Below are 17,364 nucleotides of genomic sequence, written 5' to 3'. Positions count from 1 at the left end.
TGTAGAGATGAGGTCTCGCTGCCCAGGCAGGTCTCGAACCCGCGGGCTCAGGCAATCCACTCACCTCAGCCTCCCAAAGGCACGGGATTACAGGCTGAGCCACCGAGCCTGGCTTATATTTTTTTAGAAATGAGTTCTTACTATGTTGCCCAGGTTGGTCTTGAACTCCTGGTCTCAAATGATTCTCCCATCTCAGCCTCCCAAAGTGCTAGGATTACAGGTGTGAGCCCCTGCGCCTGGGCCAAAAAAAAAAAAGATTTTCAATAAATCCAAGTCCTCAGATGCTGCATTAATAGGTGTTTAAAACATTTAAATTTGACATAAAAGCTCCTTATTTTTAAAAAGGTTCATTCCCTTTGACTATTCATTGTACCTATATGATTATATCTAAGGAAACAGAGATGGGCACAACGATTTACACTCTGGAATGTTCATTGTTTCCAGCCACCCCAGATCAGAAACAACCTGAATATCCAACAAGGGACCTATTGAACAAATATTGATATACAAGCTCAACAGATTATTGGGTAGTCATTCAGAAAGCGTGTTTTCAATCACAACTCAATGACATGGGGAAATATTCCACAAATAAGGTTAAGTGAAATCCAGGTTAAAACTTCAGGTACAACACAACCCCCATGTGTAATACCAGAAAAAGACAGGAAAGAGATATACTGAAACACAAACAAAGATGATCTCCAAGTAATGGGATAGATGATTTTTAAAAAATCAAATCTCCTGAGTGGGAATGCATTTCTTTTTTGCCCCCTTTTAAGATGTTTCTCTACCTCCTTTTCTCGTGTATTTCAATAAGCATTTCTTTTCTTTTGATTACACATTCCCCTGTAGGTGTGAAGGACCTGCCTGTTTCTGCCAGCAAGAGGCAAGCAGCCTCTGGACACGTTAGTCAATGTGGCACTGTGCTGCTTTCTTGCTAGAAAAATACGAAATTCCAAAACCAAGAACAGCCCTTGCCTTGTAGGAGAAGGAGCCCTCGCTCACGACGCTGGCACTGCTCGTGGGTGGCAGCTGCTGCAGCTGCAGGGCCGCGCTGGGGGCTCCATCCATGGCTATCTAGTGGTACATCCCGCTGGTCCTGACTCGGCAGCTGGACGGTGCTAGGCGGGACCCACGCTGGAAGCCATCTTCCTTGTAGTGTTCACCTTCTCCTGGCAGCCATGCAAGATACTTCGAGGTACTTATGGCTGATGCACTGCTTTCTTCTCAGTTTCATTAAGAGACGTGCCGATTTCTATGTCTCTCCCAGGCAGACAGACAGGAGGGTGTTTTCCAATTCTTGCCGGGCTCTAGAGTAGTAAGAGGAATGTTAAAAATGCCTGGAGAGTGAAACACTGAGCACAGCTTTGTTTCCTGGGAGTATGATTCAGACAAAACACAACTGGCCATGACAAGTGAGGTCATTTAACAATTCTGTCAGGTTGGGCATAGTGGCTCATGTCTGTCATCCCAGCACTTTGGGAGGTGGAGGCCAGAGGATTACCTGAGCCTAGGGATTTGAGACCAGCCTGGGCAACTTGGCAAGACCCAGTTTCTATAATAAATCAAAAAGTTAGCAGGGCATGATGGTGTGGTGCCTGTAGTCTCAGCAACTTGGAAGGCAGAGGCAGAAGGATTGCCTGAGTCCAGCAGGTTGAGATTGCGGTGGCCGTGAGTGTGCACTCCAGCCTGGGTGACAGAGTGAGACTTCAACTTAAAAAAAAAAAAAAAATCTGTCATGCCTTTGGCCCCCTTAATAAAGACAAACATGACTCATCGACCTCCAAAGCTTTCTCCCTGGCCCTTCCACATCCTCCTCCTCTCCCACTCTGTTTCTTTCCTCCCATCATACCTAATTGAAATCCTCCTTTTTCCACAGGCTCTTGAGCCCAAGAAGTAGAATAGTACTCACATCTACTTCTCTAGGCCTCCGGAAGAAAAAATCCCATGACTGTAAAAAGGGAACTATTTGGGATCCAATTTAGGAAGGAAAGAATGAGAAGAAAAGTTATTGCCGGTCAGGCAAGGTGGCTCAAGCCTGTAATTCCAGCACTTTAGGAGGCCAAGGTGAGAGGATTGCTTGAGTCCAGGGGCTCCAGGCCAGCCTGGGCAACTTGGTGAGACCTCATCTCTACAATAAATTTTTTAAAAACTAGCCGGGCGTGGTGGCATGTGCCTGTAGTTCCAGCTACTTGGAGGGCTGAGGGAGAAGGATCACTGGAGCTCAGCAGGTCAAGGCTGGGGTGGCTGTGAGTGTGCCACTGCACTCCAGCCTGAGCGACAGAGTGAGACTCCGACTCGAAGGAAAAAAAAAAAGCTATTGCTGTGAAGTTGGAGATACTGGCCAGCTACCAAGGGTCAGCCTGGCATGGGTGGGGTGACACCGGACTAGGAGGTGGAAAATCCATGGGACAAGAGCACTTTGCCTCAGAGATCCAGTTGCCTCATCTGTAAAGTGGAGCTAATAATGTGGTATGAAAACCAGCCATGATGGCAATCCCTGTTAACTTCATTGGACTTCTATTTTCAGTGCTTCTCAAACTTTTCTACCAAATAAAGAAGAAAGTATGCCCCTGGTGTTCCAGGAGGCATGGCCAAAACCCTACCACAAGTGTTAAGGGTTTCTTTGAAGTCTTCATATATATAAATGTATTTTACTACATAGTCTATATTTACTTTAATATAAAAAATGTTTAAAACTGTTTTGATCTGCATTTACTGCCTGTTTTACCTTGGCCAGGTTATTTAACCTTTTAGCCAGTTTCCCCAGCTGTGAAATATGAATATTGTTCCTACTCCCCATAGGGCTATTATGAGAATTTGATGAAAGAATGCATGTAAAATGCAGGCACAGCAAAAGGTCAATAACTGTCAGCTGCTATTAGGATTAATTTTATTCTCACCTGTTAATTATTTAATTTGCCCATTTGCCTTTCTTTCTCCCATGCATTCATCCAACACCTATTTATTGAGGGCACACTGTGAACTAAACAGACACAGTCTCTGCTATGCCCTGAGGCTCTAGAGAGCTGCTTCCTATGCATCCATCCTGTAGCTTCCTTTTGCTATCTGGCCCTAGGCCCAGGAATTTTGGTCCCCGGGTGAATACATATGCCTAAGTCACAGGGCGAACACCATGTCCAGGCCGAGGAGACGTCGGATGCAGGCTTAGCACAGAGGCAGCTGTGGAAATCATCTAACCCAGGTTTCATTTTGTCAAAGGGCCTCAAAATCAAATTATTGCTGCTACCTCCATATGAGGCTATACATTCAGCAGTCATACATGAGATGTATGTATGTAACTTTGTCAGGTAACCTGCATCCCATACCAGACTTCCCCTCCGGTAAAACCTTAGGACTATGCATTTACAATCTTGTGAAAGGCATAATTACTCATCACTGTACTTTTGTGAGTGTGAAAAGCATGATTGTGCTAAATTCTGCATCCCTGTTTTAGAATGTTAAATAATAATGAGAGCTTTAAGAGTGGCCCAGGGCTGTTTCTCTGAGAGGCCTCAGAAGCATTCAACCACGAAACATTCATGGAGTTGAAGGGGCACTGGAAAGCGAAACTCCAGTCAGGTGTTTCCTGAATCCCCTGTTCAGCCACTCCCTCCTGACATCTAGCCCAGAGCCTAGCACAGTGACTTCCAGGCATACCCACTGATTAACTAAATGCAGGCCTGTTAAGCATGATGGTATGCTGTGGTCATTTCATGGTCAAGAATGCCTTACTCAGGCCTAATCAACCACAATTCCAGAGCTACAATAAATAGATATACCCAGCCCCACCCACAGGAGGTCCGAGAAAGCAAACATGCCTTTAAGGACATGCCCAGGGGATAGTGGGAATCCAGGTCTCTGAATCTCCTTGCTCCTTTAGACCAGCCGGTTTGTCCAGGTGGCTTGCTGGTCCAGGTGGCTTGCTGGTTTTGCGTTTGTTTGTGGTGGTTGGTATTGCTGTGGTTTGATTTGCTTTTAAAAAGTAGGTTCCCTCTCTGCCCCAGGGACCCCCAGACCTCTGAGGCATTGTCTGCAAAGATCGAAGGCTCTCCCTCAGCTGGGTGAGTGTTTGGAAAGCTTCCCAGGAACCTTTTGCAAGCTATACTCCCTTATAAGGCACACATTCTTTGCCTGGAGACTCTCTTTTCCTGACTTCAAAGCACTTTTCCAGAACGAGCATATGCCCAAGAGGCAAGCAGTCAATTCCGTGTTGCCAGCCACCCCATAGTGCATGTGATCACTGACCTAAGAAAGGCAAGAGAATTCACTAGGTCCTTGCTTCCACACCCACCTCCAGCCCTTATCTTGATGAATTATTTCACCAACTCCAGAGTGTTTTACAGATGAGAGAACTGTGGCTGGAGACTGCTCAGGATAGGGTAATAGAATTCGGCTCTATCAGAACAAATCAATAAAACACGCTCTTTCCCACGGCCTGACGATTCGGCTTCTGGCGGTGAGTTCCAGCGACATGCCAAGCTTTCCCTTTCCTGGGCTTTGGCTCAGAAAGGGTCACACTCTTCCATCCCCTCCCATTGAGCTGGAAACTACAACTCGAGGAGACAGCACCTGTGATCCAGCAGCTGGGTAGACCAAGAACGCCTCACCTCATTCCACCTGCTAACTCCCCCATCTGCCATCGCCAGGAAGCCGGGGCCGGCACGGAGAGAGGTAATTTTGGCGAAGTGAATCCATTTCACTTCCTGGTTTGGTGAAGTCTGGCATCACCTTTGTTAAGGCAAGTCCATGCCCCCTCTCCTCTCGCCCTCGATGTAATAAAATGGAAAGAACATTCTGAAGCAAAGGGGACCTAAACTGGCAAGGTTGGTGACAGCAAGAAGGACGAGTATTTATCCTAGGGGACATTAGAGGACAAACGCATTCGCTTTTCCTGAAAATACGAAGGCTAAATCCAGTCCCTTCCCCCCAGTCTTAATCACGACTCACCGGCGGCGTCTCCTCTAAGGTCCACCTATCACAGGGTTCTGAGAAATGACTCGGACTCTTAGTGCAACCCGGAGGCACAGCCTCCTTCATTCCTTCCCAACTCAAAGCGGCCAGGACGCCGCAGTGTTTTGCTTTCAAAGGCTGCGATCTGATTTGTCGGGATGGCTGCCAGTCAGAAACTGGCAGGCATCTCGCGCAGGCGACTGGCTGCGCGGGGAGTGTGGGCGGGACATGCCCCGGTGGTTAGCTGCGCCGCAAAGCTTGCTTGAAGCGCAGGGGAGCGACCTGCGGCCGGAGCTCCAGTGCTCACCTGGAGGGGTCCCCTCTAGCGGCCACAGGAAGAACGCCAGAGAGCTCAGGTCCTCGCTCACCTCCACCTGCCTGACAGGTGGGCCCAGCTTTAGCGGACCGTCTGGTGTCCTCCCTCCTTATCCCCATAGCAACCTCCCCAGCCTTGCTCCTGCGGTTCTCCCACCCCACGCTGTCACCAGTTATTCAAAATCCTAAACATCCTTCAAGACCCGGTTCCCCCAAAGCCGTCGCACGTCTCTCTCCTTTCCTGCCCTCCTGGAACACCTGTTGGCTGTGCTGGGTACCGAAACTCCCAGCAATACTGAAGGTCCTACAATGAGCCCAGCACTTGATTAGTGTTTCCATAATGTACAGCTGTGATCGTTAGTGTTCGCATCGAGCTTACAGGTGACAATAAGATTTTCATCACTTGCACATTTTCATGTACACGTATTTCCTTTTAGATCCCCACAGCAAGGAGTGAGACATGCCGGTTTTACAGATGAAGAAACGTCATTTTGGCCGAGATCTCAGCAATGGAGAAGAGGCAGTTATGGGTTCAGATCCTGGGGCCGAGAGAGCTCATAGGGAACCCTTGAGAGAGGAACTAGTTGGTATATTATAATAGAGGAACTGCCCAAAGGTCAGCGGAGCTGGTGAGAGAGTTTTCTGGGGCGTAGTTGGGGCTGCGATCAGAGAAACAGGCCAGGGACCGCTTATGATAAGATGTTTGGATTTCATCCTAAATGTAAAGAGAGTCATTGAAGGGCTTTATGCAGGGGAGTGACAAGGTCACCGTGACCGCTCTGAAGCGTGTTAGGAGGGGCTCATAGATTACTAAGTAGCTGTCCTCGTATAGTTATCCACATCCATCTTTTTGTTTTTATTTGCTCTTATAAAAACAGAGCTCGCATGCCTGTTAATTCTCTTAGGTTTATTTCCCGAAGTAGGATTTTTGTGCAAGCCAAATTTGCAGGCTTTTGCTCTATCACAAGGTGTTTGAAAAGTCGCCCAGATGAATCCCTGTCAGTTCCCCCACGGGTCCTGACGTAATTAACCTAACCTAAACCCTAAAATTCTGGCAGCATCCCTGCGGACTTTGAAACGCCTCTAGCGATTGGTCAACAACTTTTCAGGCTAAAGAAACAGAGGACACCATTGGCTAGAGTTACTCGGCGGCGGTCTGAAAGCGGACTCCGGAATGTTAGGCCCGTGGTTGCCAGGGCGACGGGGAGGGTGGGCGGGCCAGATTCCGCCTCGGGACCCGACGAGGTAGGAGGCAGTTTCGCCGGGGACTGGGCCCTGAGGTCGTGGGGAGGAGGACACGGCGCACCCGATGGGACGTCCACCGAGACCCCGGCCTCAGGGTGCGCGCGGCACTCCGGGCAGAGCTAGGTGGTGCCCGAGGGCGGGAAGAAGCGCCCTCCGTGGGGAGTGTCCCCGACCTGAAGCGTGGTGGCCGCGGCGGCGCGCCTTCTCCTGCCGCCTCCTCCACCGCCTTCTACCTGCGCCTCCTCTGGCTCGGCCTCCGCGAGTGCACGAACGTTTGGGGGCTCCGGGACCGGGCGGTGGGTAGATGGCGAAGAGCTGAACTCCACACCCAGCTCAGCGGGTGTCCCTCGGCAAACGTCTTCCCTGCTCTGGGCCTCGATGTACCCATCTGCAAAATGAAAGGGTGAGATTGGAATCTCGCGGTCACTAGCCGGCCTTCCAGCTCTCTGGCACTCTTTCTCAGCCTAAGAAAAATATCTAATGGGTTATTTCCCTGAGAGTACTTTGAAAAATGTAACTGCTTCCAAGATGCACGATAGCATTATAAATGAACAGATAAAAACCGCTTATAGTCAAAACGACCCATGCGCATCCCATAAAATGCCATATAAAGTAACAGTATACATGATTTAATATATATTTATATATTCTACAGTAATATGTATAAATATGGGATAATACCATAATATAAATTTATAAATTATGTAATAATATTGTAGCATTTTTTTTTTTCAAAAACAGAGATGGTAGGATGTCAGCATGCTTGTGTCTACCTCTAGTAGTCATTCCACAAATATTTATTGAGCAACTACTGCTGAACTTTCTATCAGAGAAGATCATAAATAAAGTAATAAATATACAGTATGATGTTAGGTAGTGAAAGAGTGCTTTGAAAAAGATAAAGCAAGGCCGGGCACAGTGGCTCAAGCCTGTAATCCCAAGGACTTTGGGAGGCTGAGGTGAGAGGATTGCCTGAGCTCTAGGGGTTCAAGACCAGCCTGGGCAACTTGGTGAGACCTCGTCTCTACAATAAATCAAAAAATTAGCCAGGCGTGGTAGCGCATGCCTGTAGTTCCAGCTACTTGGAAGTCTGAGACAGAAGGATCCCCTGAGCCCAGCATGCTGAGGCTGCGGTAGCTGTGAGTGTGCCATTGCACTCCAGCCTGGATGACAGAGTGGGACTTTGACTCAAAAAAAAAAAAAAAAAAAGATAAAGATAAAGCGGGGTAAGGGACTAGAGAGAGGTGGGGTAGTGCTTCTTAAGAGAAGGTGGTCAGGGAAGTCACTTCTAAGAAGATTTGAGCAGAGACCCAGGTGAATCTGGTGACAGGCCCATAGTCGGAACCCTCAGGCTACAAGGAGGTATTGCAGAAGCCAAAGACATCCCATGTAGAGAAGAGGATTAGTTTTTAGGTGGTGGAATATGACAGCTGCCTTCAAATTCTCCAAGAATAGTAATATAGAACAGTGGCTTTCAAACATTCTTACTGTTACCCATGGTAAGAAATGCATTTTATATTGTCGCAACACATATACATGCTAGACTAAAACTTCACAAAAGACTACATATGCTATAACTTGCATTTTGAAAATCAGCAATGTGGAAGAGAAGTGAGACTTCTTTTATTTGGCTCCAAATGTTGGAATTAGGATAGATTAAAAAAAGGAGAAAGGGTCAACTTTATTTTTTTTATTTTTTATTTTTTTGAGTTGGGGTCTCACTCTGTCGCCCAGACTGGAGTGTAGTGGCCGTTTCCAGCCATTGCAGCCTTGACCTGCTGGGCTCCAGTGATCCTTCCGCCTCAGCCTTCCGAGTAGCCGGAATTACAAGCATGTGCTACCACGCCCGGCTCATTTTTTTGATTTATTGTAGAGATGAGGTCTCGCTGCCCAGGCGGGTCTCGAACCTGTGGGCTCAGGCAATCCACTCACCTCAGCCTCCCAAAGGCACGGGATTACAGGCTAAGCCACCGAGTCCGGCTTGGGTCAACTTTAATATAGGAAGGAACTTTCTCGCCATTAGAACTGCTCAAGAGTGAGCTGCCTTAGGAATTTTCAAACTATATTCTGGGGAACCTAGCATTTTATGACAATTTAAGACAAGGCCAAATATTTGCATTATATTTTGAAAACTATATGCAATATTCTAACTTTAAAAAGCCAACTCAGCCAGATGCAGTGGCTCATACCTGTAATACCAGCAACTAGGGAGGCCAAAGAAGGAGATCACTTGAGGCTAGGAGTTCAAGACTAGCCTTGGAAACATAGCTACCTCATCTCTACAAAAAATTTAAAAAATTAGCCAGTGTGCCTGTAGTCCTAACTACTTAGGAGGCAGAGACGAAGGATTGCTTGACCCCAGTAGTTGGAGGCTGCAGTGAGCTATGATCGCACCACTGCACTGTGGCTTGGGTGACAGAGTGAGACCCTATCTCTAAAGAAATAAATAAACAACCATACTCACTTAGGGGTGCTAAATATTAAAAAATTAGCATGTTCACATTTAATATGTGCTACCTGAGAGGTTATTATAGAGTTAAGAGTGAGCAGAGGTCAGGTTTCCTGAGTTCAAAGCCTGATTTCACCTTCTTATGTGGCCTTGGGCAAGTCATTTAGCCCCTCCCTCTAAATGTTAGTTTTCTCATCTGTAAAAAATGGGGTAACAACTTATTGAAAGGGTTGCATGAAGTATTTCATGCAAGGCTTTTAGGACTCTAAGGGCTCAATAAACGATAGCTGTTATTTTAAACTCTTAATACACTATATTTGTACATATATTAAAACCTAACATTAATAAAAGCTGCTGCAGGCCAGGCAGCATTAACTACTTTGTGGATCATATTAATAGTCCTAAGCACCTTGAGAGGAAGGTACTGTTATAAATTGAGTTTATGAAGGAGGAAATGGGCTCAAAAGGTTAAGTGACACTCAAAATTACAACTATTAGGTGGCAGAGCATAGCCTTGAACCCAGGACTGAATTCCTTGATGGCTGCACTGGTCCCCACCTGGGAATTGCTTAAACATCTACTGTTGATTAGAAAGGTCTTATATCTTCACTGTTCTTTCTCACATTCTAGACCTATGCCATCCTTGTCATGAATAGTTGTACAAGCAAGTGTGCTAATGAGACATACTTGAGCTGCACCTGCTCTCATCCTGACTTGACAGGTATGCAGTGTGAAGACTGGGAAACATTACTTTGGTGGCAGGATTATGGATTGGTTTTTTTTTAATGGCAATTTTTCATAGTTCCCAAAATGTTGACAATATGCACACGTTACTATTTAAAGTGGGATACATCCCAAGACCACCAGTGGATGCCAATGAAACCATGGATAGTAACAAATCTGATTGCTGTCAGTCAGAACACATTTCTGTTTATGTCTTCCATCCACAAATTTAATAATGCCTTTTTCATTTTAATTAAGCACTTATCATGTTCTCTGGCTGTAACTTTTACAGTTTGATGTGTGACAGCAAAGTTAGCATCAATTATTTTTCCTTTTTAGAACTTCATGGATAAAAGATTTATTCTTTTATTCTTACTGTAGATCTTAGCAAACCTCAGGATGTGCTTTTTTTCTTTCCTTAGTAAGTCGAGAGCTTTTACCCTTTTACATTACAGCTTCTCTTTGGCATATCCAAAGAATTAAAATAAAGGTTAGTTGAACACAAGCACTGTGGCAGTTGATCTGATGAGATTTCATCACGCTACTCAGAGTGGCACACAATTTAAAGCTTATGAATTGTTTATTTCTGGAATTGTCCATTTAATATTTTCAGACTGCAGTTGACTATGGGTAACTGAAACTGTGGGAAACAAAACCACAGATAAGGGGAGACTACTGTATAATAGGAAACTTAATATTTTTCTAATCACCCATAATTTCAGAACACTACCGCATTTTTCAACAACAGCTTTATTGAAACTGGAGCAGTAGATGGCTCTTACTACAACAACAATATAGCACTGAAGGGTGTAAGTGAGCAGTGGCTGCTTTTAAAGACAATAAAATACATTGTTAGACCGGAATGGTGACTGTGCTGTGATCATCACTGATTTGTTTCTGTGGTTTTTTGATCTCTTAATTTCTTAAAGAGTGTCACCAATAATTATATATCAAATTTTCAGTATGGACTGTCAACCAAAAAATAAAGAATAAAAAATAAAGAATAGTTGCTGTGAGGGTGATAGAATAAAGTAAGGAACAAATGCTGAGGGGTAAAAAGGACTATTAGAGCATAAAATCATTTATTTAGTTCTTCATTCATTAGCATTTATAAATGGTATAGGTTCAGGGAAAAAATTGGGCCAAATAAAACCCAAGTCTGCTAATGAAAGATTAACTGCTACAGAAATTAAACTGTGCTCCTAGCCAGACATGGTGGCTCAGGCCTGTAATCCCAGCACTTTGGGAGGCCGAGGTGAGAGGATTGTCTGAGTCCATTGGTTCGAGATCAGTCTGGGCAACATCTCTACAATAAAAAAAAAGCCCATCATGGTAGCTCACGCCTGTAGTTCCAACTACTTGAAAGGCAGAGGCAGAAGGATTGCTGGAGCCCAGCAGGTTGACTGGGGTGGTCGTGAACGCATCACTGCACTCTAGCCTAGGCTACAGAGTGAGACCCCAACTAAAAAAAAAAAAAAAAAAGGAAAAAAAGAAATTGTGCTCCTGCTGTTAACAACCAAAGAAACACACAAATATGGTAACTAACTCTTTTTAGACATTGGACAACAGTACAGAACTGCATTCCTTGAGGGAAAGATAACAAGGTGAGCCCTACAGTTGCCCTCACTTAGTGATGGAGCAATTTTCAGGCCACACTGCAGGGAGGGGAAAATCCAAGTGAATTCCAGATTTTGGAGTTGGGAGATAAAAATTAGAATTTAGAAGGGCCAGAGATGCTAGAATTTGCAGGGAGAACACCAAGAGAGGGAGTTGCACAGGAAAAAACCCAGAAATCTGAAGAGAGGGCTTAAGTGTTTGAGCAGGGATCTGCCCATGTGTAAGAAGAAACTAAGACTGGTGAGAGACCCACCAGATGAAGTAGGCTGAGAAATTTCTGGGACTTGAACAACTGGGAATATTTCATGTTAGCATTAACCTGAATGGAGAGACATAGTGTTAGATAGGGATTGAATTGGGTAGAGTTCACAGAAGTGTCATGCCTTAGTAATTAATTATTCCCAGAATAAAAGTTGTTCTGGACTTACCATAACAATGCTTGAAAACCTGAAAGGATCAAATGGATCTATAAGTTACTGAAAAGTGTACCAGGAAAAAATGCAACCTTCTTTATAAAAGTACATCAAAGTCTAGCACTCAACAATGTAAAATTCACAATGTCCAATATTCAATACAAAATTAGTAGACCTAAAAAGATACAGGGAAGTCAGCCCGGCTCGATGGCTCAGCCTGTAATCCCACACCTTTGGGAGGCTGAGGTGAGTGGATTGCCTGAGCCCGCGGGTTCGAGACCCACCTGGACAACTTGGCGAGACCTCATCTCTACAATAAATCAAAATGAGCTGGGCGTGGTAGCGCGTGCTGTAGTTCCAGCTACTTGGAAGGCTGAGGCGGAAGGATCACCGGAGCCCAGCAGGTCGAGGCTGCGGTGGCCGGGAGTGGCCACTGCACTCCAGTCTGGGTGATACAGTGAGACTCCAACTCAAAAATAAATAAATAAAAATAAAAAAATCAAAAGATGCAGGGAAATAGGACCCATATCCAAGAGGAAAATCAACCAATAGGGCAATAGGGACAGTCCAGAAATGATAGATTATAGAATTAGTAGAAAAGGACATTAAAGCAATTGTTATAAATCTTACAAATATACTCAAGGATATAAAGAAAAAATAAACACGATGAGACTAGAAATGGAATATATAGAAAAGGGGCCCAAATGTAACTTCTAGAAATGAAAAATGCAATATTTGAAATAAAAAATACAGTAGATAAGATCTGCAGCAGATTCGATACTTCAGAAGACCAGTGAACTTGAAGACATAACAATATAGACTATTCAGGCCAGGTGTGATGGCTCATGCCCATAATCCCAGCACTTTGGGAGGTGGAGGCGAGAGGATTGCCTGAGCCCAGGGGTTCAGGACCAGCCTGTGAAACTTGGTGAGACTTCATCTTTACAATAACTAAAACAAATTAGCTGGCCATAGTAGCACACACTTGTAGTTCCAGTTATTTGGAAGTCTGAGGTGGAAGGATGGCCTGAGCCCAGCAGGTCAAGACTGCAGTGGCCGTGAGTGTGTCACTGCTCTCAAGCCTGGGTGACAGAGTGAGACTCCAACTTTAAAAAAGAGAGATATATATATATACAGCTAAAGTATTTATCTATATACAGACACTATCCAAATGAAGCACACAGAGAAAAAAGACTAAATAAACTGAACAGAGTCTCAATAACCTTTGGAAAATTATAAAATGATAAAACATAACTGTAGCCCCAGAAAGAAGGGGGGAGAAGGCAAAACAAAATTGAAAAAAATAATGGCTGGATGCTTTCCAAATTTGATAAAAACCATAAACCTACAGATTTAAAAAGTTCAATGAATCCTAAATATTAAGATCATAAAAAGATAGTTATGCCAAGGCATTATCAAAATCAAATTGCTGAGAGGTACTTAGAATAGTCAAAGTCACAGAAATAGAAAATACAATGGTAGTTGCCAGGGGCTGGGAAGAGAGCAGAATGAGGACATACTGAGGAAGTATATAGCAAATACTGGGAAGGTACCATATTGTTTAATGGGTATTGAATGTCACTTTTTCTTTTTTTTCTTTCCTTTCTTTTTAGTTGGAGTCTCACTGTATCACCCAGACTGGAATGCAGTGGCCGCTCCTGGCCACTGCAGCCTCGACCTGCTGGGCTCTGGCAATCCTTCTGCCTCAGCCTTCCAAGTAGCTGGAACTACAGGCATGCGCTACCACGCCCAGCTAATTTTTTATTTATCGTAGAGATGAGGTCTCACCAAGATGCCCAGATGGGTCTCAAACCCGCAGACCCAGGCAGTCCACTCACCTCAACCTCCCAAAGCACTGGGATTACAGGCTGAGCCACCGAGCCTGGCTGAGTTTCAGTTTTTCAAGAGGAAATGATTTATAGAGATGGAGTTGATAATTGTACATTATGAATGCATTGAATTCCACTTAGCTGTACACTTTTAAATGGTTGAGATGATGACTTTTATATTATGTGTATTCTGCCACAATAAAAATTGGGAAAAAATCAAATTGCTGAATTAAATTAAAAGTTAAAAAGTTCTGTGAACAGAAGGAATACAATACTAGACCAAAAATGGATAACACAAAGAATTGGAAAACACTCAAAATGATAAATATAAAATATATTTTTTCTTATTTTAATCTCTTTAAAAGAGAAGTGTTTAAAAATAACAATATGTGAGTCATAATATATGTAGAACTAAAATATACAAGTATACAATTACAAAATGTATAAATATACAAAAGTATAGCTAATAAATCAGCAATTAAGATAAAATGGGACTATAAGAAATACTTATGTAAACCAAAAGGATGTAAGAAAAAAGAACAAGGACCAATAGGACAAGTGGAAAATGAGAGATTTAAACCCAACTATATCAAGTGTGACATTAAAAGTAAAAAGGTCTAAACATTCCAGTCAAAAGGCAGAAGTCGGATTACATTATAAAAGCAAAACAATCTCTCTCTCTCTCTCTCTCTCTCTCTCTCTCTCTCTCTCTCTCTCTCTCTCTCTCTCTCTCCCTCCCCCTCTCTCTCCAAGGTTTAATAATATGCTATCTTTAAGAACCACCTTTGCTGGGCACAGTGGCTCGCGCCTATAATCCCAGCACTTTAGGAGGTGGAGGTGAGAGGATTGCCTGAGTTCAGGGGTTCAAGATCAGTCTGAGCAACATAGCCAGACCTCGTCTCTACAATAAATCAAAAACATAGCTGGGTGTGGTGGTGTATGCCTGTGGTTCCAGCTACTTGGAAGGCTAAGGCAGAAGGATTGCCGGAATCCAGCAGGACAAGGCTGCAGTGGCCATGAGCTTGCCACTGCACTCCAGCCTGGGCAACAGAGTGAGACTCCAACTCAAAAAAAAAAAAAGAAAGAAAGAAAAGAAAAGAAAAGAAACCACCTTTAGGCTGAGTGCAGTCAGTGGCTTATGCTTATAATCCTACCACTTTGGGAGGCTGAGGTGGGAGGATGGCTTGAGCCTAGGAGTTTGAGACCAGTCTGGGCAACATAGAAAGACCTCATCTCTACAAAATACCAAAAAATTAACCAGGCATGGTGACTTGCACCTTTAGTCCCAGCTACTCGGGAGGTTGAGACGGAAAGATTGCCTGAGTCCAGAAGGTCAAAGCTGCAGTGAGCTGTGATTGTGCCACTACACTGCAATCTGGGTACCAGAGTGACATTTGAACTCAAAAAAATAAAAAAAAATTAAAAAACCCACCTTAAATATAAAGACACAGATAGGTTAAAAGTTAAAAGGATAGAAAAAGACATAGTGTGCTAATAGAAATGGAAAGAAAGCTAGAGTGGCTATATTTATATTAGAAAAAAATAGGCTTTAGAACAAGGACTATTACCAGGGATAAAGGGGGTGCATTTTATAAAGGGTTCAATTCATCAAAAAGACATAAAAATCATAAATAAGCATGTACCAAAATATACAAAAACTGACAAAACTTAAAAGAGAAACAAATTAACAATAATATAATGTGGGAATTTCAACACTTGTTTCTCAGAATTGATAGAATGGATAAACTGAAAATCGGTAAGGATATAAAAGACTTGAACAAAACTGTCAACCAATTTGACCTAATTGATATTTATTTAAAAACCTCATGCAACAACAAAATGAAAATTTGAAATCAATAGCAAAAAGATATCTAGAAAATCTCCTGACTACTTAGAAATGAAACAGTAGACTTCCAAACAAGACATATGCCAAAAAGAAATTACAAGAGAAAAATGGAAGATATTTTAAACAGAAAGAAAAATGAAAATACAACATGTTAAAATATAGGAGATGACACTAAAACAGTGCTTAGAGGAACTTTGAAGGTATTAAATACATATATAAAGGAAGAAGAAAGGTCAAAATTTAGTTACTGAAGCTTCCACCTAAAAAGTTTGAAAAAGAAGAGCAAATGAAACTCAAAGTAAGCATAAAAAGGAAATAATACTAATAATAGAAGTCAATGAAATAGAAAACAAAAAGCAACAGAGAAATCAATGAAACTACAGGTTTTCTTTTGAAAAGATTAAGATAAATACATTGGTAAACCTCTAGCCAAAATTATCAACAAAACGATAAAAAATGCAAATTATCAATATCAGCAATGAAGTAGGGATATTAGTACAGAACCTATAGATATTAAAAGGATGATAAGGGAATATTACAAATAGTTTTAAGCCAATTTTATGACAGATGTCATGGAAAAATTTTCTTGACATACACAAATTATCAAAGCTTACTCAAAGAAGAAATAGCTAAATGGGGCAACACCTTCAGGTCCCCTCCCACTGTGGGAGATTTTCTGTCCTCTCAGTAAATCCTGCTAAAAAAAAAAAAAAAAAAAAAAGGAAATAGATAAATGGAAGAGCCCTGTATCTATGAAGCACATGGACTTTGTCATTCAAAACCTTTTCACAAAGAAAACTCCAGGTCCAGATGGTTTCACTTGTCAATGTAAGGAAGAAATAATACCAATTTCACATAAACTATGCCAGAAGATAAAAGAGAAACAGTGTCCAACTCATTTTATGAAGCAAGTATTACCCTGATGCCAAAATCCAAGATGTTTTAGAAAAGAAAACCATGAGTTAATAGCCCTCATGAAAATAGATGCAAAAATCCTTAACAGAATTTCAGCAAATTTAATTCATCAATATATAAGTCAGAATGACCAAGTAGCATTTATTGCAAGAATGCTATGTTGTTTAACATTTGAAAATCAATCAGTGAAATTCAGTGAATATACTCACAAAGAATAATCAGATGATCATCTGTATAGATGCAGAAAGTATTTGATAAAATTGATCACCTATTCCTATTAAAAACTCTAACAACTGGCCAGGTGTGGTAGCCCATGCCTGTAGTCCCAGTTACTCAGGAGACTGAGGCAGAAGGATTGCTTGCTTCCAGGAGGTCGAGGCTGCAGTGAGCCATGATCATGCCATTCCAGCTTGGGTGACAGAGTAATACCCTGTCTCAAAAACAAAAACAAAAAGCAAAATAAACAACAACTAACATCATACTAGATGTTGAAAGACCGAATGCTTTCCCCTCAAGCCACTAACAAGATAAAGATATCCACTGTCACCACTTCTATTCATTGTTGTATTGGATGCTCTCGTCATTGCAATATTACAAGAAAAAGAAATAACAGGCATACCAATGTGACATGATTATATACATAGAAATTCATAATCTACAAAAAAGTTACTAGAACTGAAATAGGAGCAAGGTTGCAAGATCCAAGACCAATGTATGCAAATCATTTATATTTCTGTAAATCAGCAATAAGCAACTGGAAATTGAATTTAAAAAAAAATATCACTTTAGACCAGGTTTGGTGGCTCAGCCTGTAATCCCAGCACTTTGAGAAGCCGAGGCGAGTGGATTGCCTGAGCCTGTGGGTTTGAGTCCAGCCTGGGCAACTTAGCAAGACCTTGTCTCTATAATAAAGTAAAAATTAGCCAGGTGCGGTAGCGTGTGCCTGTAGTTCAGGCTACTTGGAAGGCTGAGGCAGAAGGATTGCCGGAGTCCAGCAGGGCAAGGCTGCAGTGGCTGTGAGTGTGCCACTGCACTCCAACCTGGGCGACAGAGTGAGACTCC

At 42.8% G+C, this 17,364-nt stretch overlaps 2 protein-coding genes across 6 annotated transcripts in view; one reads left to right on the top strand and one right to left on the bottom strand.

The window, feature by feature from the left end:
- The window catches only part of NIPAL3 (NIPA like domain containing 3), a 52,040-nt gene extending 46,951 nt beyond the window's left edge, over window positions 1-5,089 (bottom strand). For 2 of the 4 annotated variants that reach the window (XM_008062165.2, XM_008062167.1), the window contains exons 1-2: window positions 4,948-5,058; window positions 976-1,307 (exon numbers count right to left, since the gene is read on the bottom strand). In XM_008062165.2, the coding sequence (XP_008060356.1) occupies window positions 976-1,068 (93 nt within the window). In that variant the 5' untranslated portion in view covers window positions 1,069-1,307; window positions 4,948-5,058. Of the gene's footprint in view, window positions 1-975; window positions 1,308-4,947 lie in introns of all 4 variants that reach the window. The other 2 variants (XM_008062166.2, XM_021714525.1) reach the window with 2 other exon arrangements.
- A 618-nt stretch (window positions 5,090-5,707) lies between these two features.
- STPG1 (sperm tail PG-rich repeat containing 1) overlaps window positions 5,708-17,364 on the top strand; it is a 61,170-nt gene continuing 49,513 nt past the window's right edge. The window contains exon 1 of one of the 2 annotated variants that reach the window (XM_008062164.1): window positions 5,708-5,894. The gene's annotated coding sequence lies outside the window, so the exon portion shown is untranslated. Of the gene's footprint in view, window positions 5,895-6,413; window positions 6,511-17,364 lie in introns of those variants that run through there. The other variant, XM_021714516.1, reaches the window with a different exon arrangement.

Source organism: Carlito syrichta, unplaced genomic scaffold (assembly GCF_000164805.1).
Source record: "Carlito syrichta isolate Samal-C Ts95f unplaced genomic scaffold, Tarsius_syrichta-2.0.1 Scaffold305659, whole genome shotgun sequence".
NCBI classification, from domain to species: Eukaryota; Metazoa; Chordata; class Mammalia; order Primates; family Tarsiidae; genus Carlito; species Carlito syrichta.
The sequence above is the reverse complement of the archived record's forward strand: the minus strand, read 5'-3'. Positions and strand labels throughout refer to the sequence as shown.